The 8,429-nt window shown below is 37.3% G+C and overlaps 2 protein-coding genes across 4 annotated transcripts; both read left to right on the top strand.

Moving 5' to 3' along the window:
• Positions 1-804: 804 nt before the first annotated feature.
• On the top strand, positions 805-5,539 carry LOC113008328 (uncharacterized protein C7orf57 homolog). 3 transcript variants are annotated; one of them, XM_026145678.1, is made up of 8 exons: positions 806-908; positions 1,172-1,218; positions 1,401-1,553; positions 1,663-1,759; positions 2,092-2,200; positions 2,462-2,544; positions 5,008-5,100; positions 5,399-5,539. In XM_026145678.1, exons 1-7 carry the CDS (start codon positions 829-831, stop codon positions 5,087-5,089), a joined length of 651 nt encoding a protein of 216 aa, XP_026001463.1. In that variant the 5' UTR covers positions 806-828; the 3' UTR covers positions 5,090-5,100; positions 5,399-5,539. The 3 variants fall into 3 exon arrangements, with proteins under 3 accessions (XP_026001464.1, XP_026001463.1, XP_026001462.1); XM_026145677.1 differs by having other exon boundaries at positions 1,389-1,553; XM_026145679.1 differs by lacking the exon at positions 5,399-5,539 and having other exon boundaries at positions 805-908; positions 1,389-1,553; positions 2,462-2,548; positions 5,008-5,061.
• Positions 5,540-6,073: 534 nt separating this feature from the next.
• On the top strand, positions 6,074-8,310 carry upp2 (uridine phosphorylase 2). Its single transcript, XM_026145676.1, has 7 exons — positions 6,074-6,335; positions 6,494-6,608; positions 6,699-6,857; positions 6,968-7,082; positions 7,203-7,412; positions 7,499-7,645; positions 7,771-8,310. The coding sequence occupies exons 1-7, from the start codon at positions 6,283-6,285 to the stop codon at positions 7,911-7,913; spliced, it is 942 nt and encodes a 313-aa protein (XP_026001461.1). The 5' UTR covers positions 6,074-6,282; the 3' UTR covers positions 7,914-8,310.
• The last annotated feature ends 119 nt before the right edge of the window (positions 8,311-8,429 follow it).

The following is an 8,429-nucleotide window of genomic DNA, read 5'->3' as shown; positions in this document are numbered from 1 at the left end:
GCACTTGAGAGAAGCTCTGAACATACCTGAGGCCTCATAAATTATTGGTATACTTCAAAGCATGCATGGCTGCTGAAGAGAAAAGAAATAATACTTTTAAAAAAATTATCCTAAGAGGTATTCATGTACAGAAAGTAAAGATAATGTCCCATCGCCTACAGATTTGCATCTACTTTTAATTCTTTATTACATTTTAAGAAGAAAGTGCAGACAGCCTATTTGTTCTGGTTGAAAAGAAGAACTTTGGCTAAAGGATAGTTTATGCTTGGATAGTATTTATTTATAGAAAATTACTGAAAAGTTGTCAATGGATTATTTTTAAAAACATTATTCAAATACACCTTACACAAAGCTTTTCAACTCATCAAATCTCTCTCTAAATGTCATCCACATAGAAAGGCGGCAGAAAGAAGTCGGTGCTCTAAGACAGTAGCCCCCAATTAGTGGGGGGTCATTGGTGTGCCTTGAGGCAAAACTCTAGGAAGTGTTTTTCAACCAAATATTACCCCTTTTTGGGGGGGGGGGCTAAATAAATTCAAACCCCAATTCCAAGTTTTTGCAGTCGTCGAAGATGCACGCTGCAGAATCATTTCACCTTGCAAAACTCACAGTTCAAAGAAATCATTAAAACCCCCAAATTACCATTGACACTCATGCCCATGATGAGTGTAACTAACTAACTAACTAACTAACTAACTAACTAACTAACTAACTAACTAACTAACTAACTGTTGTTTATTTTCCATGCACCCTATGAGAGTATTCACTCTGCGCGCAGCACTTTTCTCTGGACAGCAACTGTATTCCAGAGGGCTCAAGCCCATTTCCATGGAAACGCGATCACAACTTCCAAACAGTCTGCCTCCACTCACAGCGGCTTCTTACTCCGCTTTCACAATGAATTCAGAGTAAGTCGAAGACGTTTTACTTTTAAATCAGAAGTTTAATCGCTATCTTGAAACTTTAACTTTAGTCAAATTAGTCATGTTACTTTTCATGTGTGTTTAATTACAGGCGTGGATAAAAATCAAGGCTACCACAGATAGCATTAGCTAGCTAACGCCAAGGTTAATTTAACTATTGCTTTGATGGTGCTAATGACAACAGCTTGCGGCTCGCTCAAGGTATAACTGGAAAGGTTGACAGGCTTTTTTGTTTCCGTTTCCACCAGAAATTCCTTCGTCCTCACGAGTAACGATCTGGAACCAACAAAATATGGCAAGTAAAACTAATTATGAATACTTAGTTCAGGGTGTGCAGGTTGTGCAGGTTATGAGGATAACACTGGTGAAGAGATGCTGTGTGAAGTAACATAGGCACATGGGATAATGCAATTTATAAAGCAATGAATATATATACATATATGTGCTTGTATACTAAAACTGCAGGAGTCAAAACAGGATACCATACAAGCAATGGCCACATCTCACAGATCCCTGGACTGTCCCCAACTACCTACACTCTTCCTGAGGAGAGGATCCGAGGGCGAAGAGTTGGAGTCCTAGAGAGTGACTCTGATTATGTAAAACTTGCAAAACAAGGAGGGCATAGGGGTAAAGCCGTCCTGTTTTCTTACATTTCCATGTTTTCCTCTTGCCGTATGATAACTGCTACAAACATTAGTTTTTTCCCCGTGTTTTTTTTCTTATCCTTGTTCAACAGGACTTCTGTGCCACGAGGAATCAGTTATTTCTAAACCCAGTTCATACAAACCTCCACATTGGTTTGGCTTTGAATCAGGAGACTTAAGCGAGCCAAGGTTTCAAATTTGTGTTATTGTTTTCACCACACACTCATAGTAGTATGTACACTTTGTTTTTATTCTAATACGTACATAAATACTTGCCAGTAATACCGTAAAGATTCTCCCACTGCTAGTACTGTTTATGTAACAAAACCTTTTTTTATGCTACTATCCTGTTTCGCTAACCACAGCCATATTTTATTTTATTTTTTATTTTTTTAGGGGGGGGGGGGTTGTTTTTGTGTTTTGTTTTGTTTTTGCTTGATCTTGTATTTAAGCTGTCATTAAGGATTTGATACTTTTATATACCTATATTGTTTTGTTTTTTCCAACTGGCTAATTAACAGTGAAGAGAAGAAAATCCCCGGAGCTTTTGAACCACAAGAACCTCCTTTTGGGAGCGACAACATGTCAGCTTGGGAAAGAGACAACAGCAGCAACAATGAGAAAGAGGAGGTACAGTAATGCCAACGTCATTTAGAAAACTAATATTGGCATATGATCCATAAACAATTATCCCACCTCTTGTGTTGTTAGTTTAAGGACTGTTCGCTTAGTGTTACATACTCAGTATCAGACAGTTATTTTGTGCTTCAGGTACTTTCTTCCTATGACTTAAGCTGATTGCTAAGTTGTCAAAAACAACCAAATTAGGAATAATTAGTCAACAACAAATAGCGTCCACGTATTCTGATTTTGTTTTTACTTTTTTTACAGGACAACATTTCTGTCCACCAAAGTGAGACAGAGAAGTTGCAGACATCCAGTCAATATCATGAGGCCAGCAAATTCAGGAGGATGTAAGTGAGTGTGGTCACAAGATGGTGCTGAAGTTCTGTTTTATGCTTAGTGTAAGGGAGGTCTCATAGGGCAGTTTTACAACTCTATTAGATTCTTTGACATAAAGTATAATGGGATCATACTAATACACTAATACTAATCCACCTTTGTTGTAAATGACATTGGACATGTATAATAATGAATTGCAGTCCATTTTGGTCTTTATTTTAAGTAGACAACCACATAGAATAAAAGGTCATAAAGCTTTCCTGCACTGTCCTGTATGTGCAACTATTTCTGATTGCATTCAAACTTGTTTATTTCAATTTGTGCTTGCCAGTAATGAAACTGAACTCAGTTGGAGAGCATCAGATCATTTAACTGTGTATACTTTTTTTATTTAGCAGAAAGTAATCAATCATGTCTTTTGGGAGATTTTCATGGGCCTACACAGGCAGCATCAACCCACCGTATTTTTCAATATGGGGTGAAACTGGAGCTCTTAGATCTCCCTCATAAAACATACACTCAGGGAAGATGCGGGTGGGGGCCTGGTTTGAACCCAACAAGGCAACAGTGCTAACCACTGAGCCACCATGGTGCCCAACTAACTATGTGTGGTCCTGCTGAAATGGGTGGATAAAGTGATCAAAATTAAATTATTCATCCTAAATGACTCACTGTCAACAATATTGTCAGCCATTAAAACCAGAACAACCAGGAGTCTCTAAGATCTGGTGTATGACCTACTGCTTACTTACTCATGGTTAGTCAGTTAAGGTATAAACATTCATGTGCGTACTGGCACACACAAGAGTTCCCTGAAATGAGGAAGCAGACGAAATAAGATCAATAAAGAGGCAACATGTATGTGCTTTTTATTATGAGGACACCATCCAACTGTCCATTGTAATTAAAACAAAAAAACAAAAAACTACAGTAGCGCATGTCTCAACTTTATGCAGGAAATATGAAGGAGAAAGAACATACTGATATACTATTAGTATATTATGGTTGCCGATGCAGGCCAGAGTTAAAGATCAGCATGAGTGAGGGAACTAAGCAGAGGGGTGAAAATCAATATTTGGGTTTTAAAAGCACAAGAGTGGAACAGCAGTGTAAACTACGAACAACAGTCCAATGTTAAATCCAGAAGGATGCAGTAATGAAACTTTAAAGTGACGCAGACTTCCATGAAACCCAAAAAACCTTTGCTGTTATTCTTGCCCAACCCTGCAGAGGTGAGGCACTCCACCACTGTTTAATCCAAGTACAAACATCATTTTGTTACAGGAAAACAGTGTTGTTCCGTCTAGTATGAACTTCAGATAAAGGCGTGGGATGGTTTTGGTTTTTTTTATTTTTACTATGAATTTTTCCCCATTGTTTTTACTAAAGAAACAACAGAAATAGTATATCACAAATTAGTTAATTACATTGACTTTTATTAAATGTTATTTAAAATCAAACAAACCTTAATTTACATACAGTGATTTGACCATCTATTTACATATATTCGAACATGTCTAGAGTATTATTTACTAATATTATTTATATTTGGCATTCTATTTTTGTAATAATTAGCATTAAGATAATACAGTATAGGATGCAAAGATAAATGGCTAATTAAAAAATATATGTACATTCAAGACATTGTTGTAATTACATTCTGTCCCATACGTCTCTGTGTTATGATGACAAAGCACAAATGCTCTTGGGCAGGTTGAAAACTTAGGTCAAACAAAAGAGCACCCAGAGAGATGGTTTCTAGATGAATCCAGATGTTCATCTATTTGCTTTGGCTAACAGCTGATTAGTTCTGTGTGCTCTCTGTACCTCTGGGAAAATGTCAGTGACTTGTCAATAACCCAAAATAACCTAGCATGCAATGCACCAGAGATCGCAATCATATCTGTTGAAAGCACTCCACAAAAGGTCTACCATAAAAAAGTTATGTGAAATTTGCAAACACCCCAGTGTGGTAATATATTAAGCTTGTTTCCAGAACAGATCAACCTACCGCAACAACTTTTAACTGCTGATCAGCTACAGTGTTGGAGGAAGATGAGTCAGTTGCAATCTGGAAGTTTCCAGACAGAAGAAGACTGACTAACCAATTGGAGAAAAATACTTGTGCTTCTCTTTGTTGCTTTGTCTGAATGAGATAAGAGATAAATGTTGAATGTGAGACGCAGCCAGTCTTTTGCTGGATCATTTTTGCACAGTTGGATCTTTGCTATATTTGTGTTGTTTGACAAATACTAGTTGGGAAGCCAATTTTTGTAATAAGTAGCCAGAGTTTATTCAGTGTTGGAGGGGTACGGTCCATTTTTAATGTTTAAACTGTGAGCACTGTAGGCAATGTGTAGTGAAATAACGAGCTTTGTTGGTAAAGAGAGACAGGGGGAAAAGACATTAAAAAGATCAAATTTTCACATTTCTGTTTCCATCATATTTGGACTATATTTTTAATCTTCTTTCAGAGTAATTGACAAGAAACCAGCCCCTGTTGACATGTCAAAGCTGCTCAGCTTTGGTTATGCAGAAGACAGCAAACCAGTATAGTGACGTGTCAAGTAAGTAGTGCAGCAATGGAGTTACAGTCTTAACCCTATAATAAGCATAACACATTCCAATTTCCTATTCTGCTTTCAGAATGCTCATTTTGCATTATGAAAGGAAATTAAGGCCAACTGCTAAGCAGTGTATGGATTTTATGAGGGTATTATTATTAATAACCAGAATGTAAGATGAAGGTGACAAAATTCAAGGTCCTAGTCATTACGACTTTAGAAGGCTTTTTTACACTATAACAGAGATAATAGTGAATTATGTGACAATGACTTGTACTCTTATATATTTCAATTTCAATAGATCGGAAGACTGCCGGGTGCCTGGATGGGAAAAGGGCGTACAAGATTCATGCTGAGACACATCAAGCATTTTACTTTGTTTTAGAAAAATTTGTATTGTTAAATCTTTTACTCGAGCATTAAAGTGCCTCACTGAATTACAGCTTGGACGTTTTATTTGTTGTGATTTTTAGTGGTGCACTTGAAGGCATCAGTTAACTCCTGTGTTAAGTTTTTTTTCTGTGTCTACAAGGCTGTAAATGTCAGCTTTTGGGAAAAGTTTGATAATTCAAATAAAATGAAACCAATCCAAAATGAAACATTTATATATATGTATATGTCACAGGCTAAATTTTCCACACTAAACATGATTCCTGTTCGTGGTACATTATGTTGGCTCTGTGCGTTTCTGTTTTCATATGACAGTGCTAGTGTCAGAGGTTATCTCGATGTTCTTTTGCTAAATTATGTCAGTACACGCCAGTTATTCACCAGCCTCAGATTGGCTATTGGTGACACATTACACACCCACACACTCATGCTTTTGTAAGAGTTAACAGCCTTTAAATTAATACTGTCTTTATGAACAATTGCTTATTTTGACAGGTGCTCGTATGACTTTTTAAAACTTTACTTACACTTTAGAACCAGACAGTAATTTTTATTATTTTGTGGTAATTTTATGGTTGATCGTACTCTGTTTGTTTGGGGCTTGGAGGATGTTTTTGTGGGAGCAGCAGGGTTGAGCTACTCCCCTCTTTCTGGAACCAATGAGTGGCAAGGTCAGGGGACACCACTATATCTGCTGCACAGTCTGATATGACTCTTATTTGGAAAGCAGTAACTGAAAACACTTGGAGGTTTTGAGACATTTTAAAACTTCATTTGAAAGTGTACGCTGCAGTAATGACACCGATACTTCTGAACCACATGGGGAATGAGGAGAATGAGTATATAAAGTAAGTATTGGCAACCTAAACTAAGTCTTTTAAACAGTATTTCTTGATGCTTTTCTTTAAACTTATGTCACTGTTTTAATATATATTTAATCCATGCACATATACTTATTGTCGATTCACCACTCTTCATGAACTAAAATGCATTAAAATCTACTCAGTGAACAGGTCCAAGTAAAAAATCCCAATTTGGACACCATGGAAGAGGACATTCTCTACCACTTCAGCCTGAGCACTAAGACTCACAACCTTCCTGAAATGTTTGGAGATATTAAGGTTTGTAAAATAAGTCCAGCTTAAATAAAACTATTTTCTAAAAGCTCTAAAACAATTCAACAATCCTCTGTTTTTCTCTGTTTCCCACAGTTTGTGTGTGTTGGTGGCAGTGCAAACCGAATGAAGGCTTTCGCCCAGTTCATCCATCAGGAGCTGAAACTGCCAGGAAACCCAGGAGACATCAAAGATATCTGTGAGGGAACTGATCGCTACTGCATGTACAAAGTGGGACCAGTTCTCTCTATAAGTGTAGGTATTTCATTATTTGCTGTGGGTGGAACTGTTCTTTAAATGTTGTTAGGAAAAAGTATTTTACGGATTAGAAAATGTAATTTCTACGCAATGTGTATATAATACAGCATGGAATGGGAGTCCCATCAATCTCCATCATGTTGCATGAGCTCATCAAGCTCCTGCACCATGCCCAGTGCTGTGATGTGGTTTTGTTTCGCCTGGGAACGTCTGGTGGAGTCGGTAAGTCTTTTTGATTTTAATATGAGAAAGTTTTACATGCAGTTAAACAAGTTGTTCAAGTCATTAATACAATACTCTTATTAAAGTATGTAAGAAAATTATGCCCTGTGTCATCTACAGGTCTGGCTCCAGGGACCGTGGTGATCACGGAAAAAGCAGTGGACTACTCTTTCCGCCCCCAGTTTGAACAGGTCGTTCTGGGTAAAGTTATCACCAGGAACACTGAGCTGGATGAGGGAGTGGCCAACGAGCTTCTGCAGTGCTCTTCTGAGCTTCAAACTTTTCCAACAGTGATCGGAAACACCATGTGCACCCATGACTTCTATGAAGGTACAGTATGAACAGAATTCCATTAAACATTTATTTGTAATTCCTAGTTGTCATCGCCTGACAAATCCTGTTTTCCGTTTCTGTAGGTCAGGGCCGACTGGATGGAGCTCTGTGCTCCTTCTCCCAAGAAGAGAAACTGGAGTATCTGAGGAAAGCTTATGAGGCCGGAGTGAGGAATATTGAAATGGAGTCCACTGTTTTCGCTGCTATGTGCCGTGTCTGTGGTCTCAAAGGTATTATTTTTCTAACAATGCAAACACTGTATGAAGGCAAAACCTTCTGAATGCTGCAAAGTACATCTTCTACTTGTGATTTTGACATACTGCACTATTCTAAAAACTCTCATTTCACTCTCCAGGAGCTGTGGTATGTGTTGCATTGCTGAATCGCTTTGAGGGGGACCAAATCACATCATCTCATGATGTTCTGGTGGAATATCAGCAGAGACCTCAAATTCTGGTGGCCCATTTTATCAAGAAACGCCTGGGATATATTATCTAACAATCCAGTCGCCCTGTAGCATGTACATAGTTTTGACTCATGTGGATATGTATATATATTGCACTTAAAATGTTAATACTGAAATATTTAAAAGTTAGACATTAAGATTTTTTTTTATGATTTATTTGACAATAAAATATTAAGCGTGTTGCATGTATGCTTATAGAGTATATGTGTAAGTATGTATTATATCTACTATATTTATCTAGAAATATATCCTTGTAAAATAACACAAATGTTCAAAATGATATGTTCTGTATCTTTATCTCCATGTTTATCTCTGCCAAAGCTGGAATTACAGTCCAGCAAGAAAGGAGATTACTTTGAATTTTAAGGGCTTGTGTTTAAGACCAAGAAACACACTTCAATGAATTGAAATAAAAATATCACGTCTGGACATTTTTGCAGATTGTCTTTTTTTTTTTTTTTTGGGGGGGGGGTGTTTTTTGGCTTTTCAAGCAATAAGTGGTTCTAAAACTGATCTTTGAGGAGCCTCAAGTCATTTTAGAGTGAGAA

The sequence above is a fragment of the Astatotilapia calliptera genome, chromosome 16, assembly GCF_900246225.1.
Source record: "Astatotilapia calliptera chromosome 16, fAstCal1.2, whole genome shotgun sequence".
Lineage (NCBI taxonomy): Eukaryota > Metazoa > Chordata > Actinopteri > Cichliformes > Cichlidae > Astatotilapia > Astatotilapia calliptera.
This window is presented reverse-complemented; position numbering and strand designations above follow the sequence as displayed.

Coding starts and splice junctions, on each gene's coding strand:
- LOC113008328 (XM_026145677.1), top strand. CDS start 829: ATGGAAACGCGATCACAACTTCCAAACAGTCTGCCTCCACTCACAGCG. Junction 1,219..1,388: donor TCTGGAACCAACAAAATATG/GCAAGTAAAACT, acceptor CTAAAACTGCAG/GAGTCAAAACAGGATACCAT. Junction 2,201..2,461: donor GCAACAATGAGAAAGAGGAG/GTACAGTAATGC, acceptor CTTTTTTTACAG/GACAACATTTCTGTCCACCA.
- upp2 (XM_026145676.1), top strand. CDS start 6,283: ATGACACCGATACTTCTGAACCACATGGGGAATGAGGAGAATGAGTAT. Junction 6,609..6,698: donor AAATGTTTGGAGATATTAAG/GTTTGTAAAATA, acceptor TGTTTCCCACAG/TTTGTGTGTGTTGGTGGCAG. Junction 7,083..7,202: donor GGGAACGTCTGGTGGAGTCG/GTAAGTCTTTTT, acceptor TGTCATCTACAG/GTCTGGCTCCAGGGACCGTG.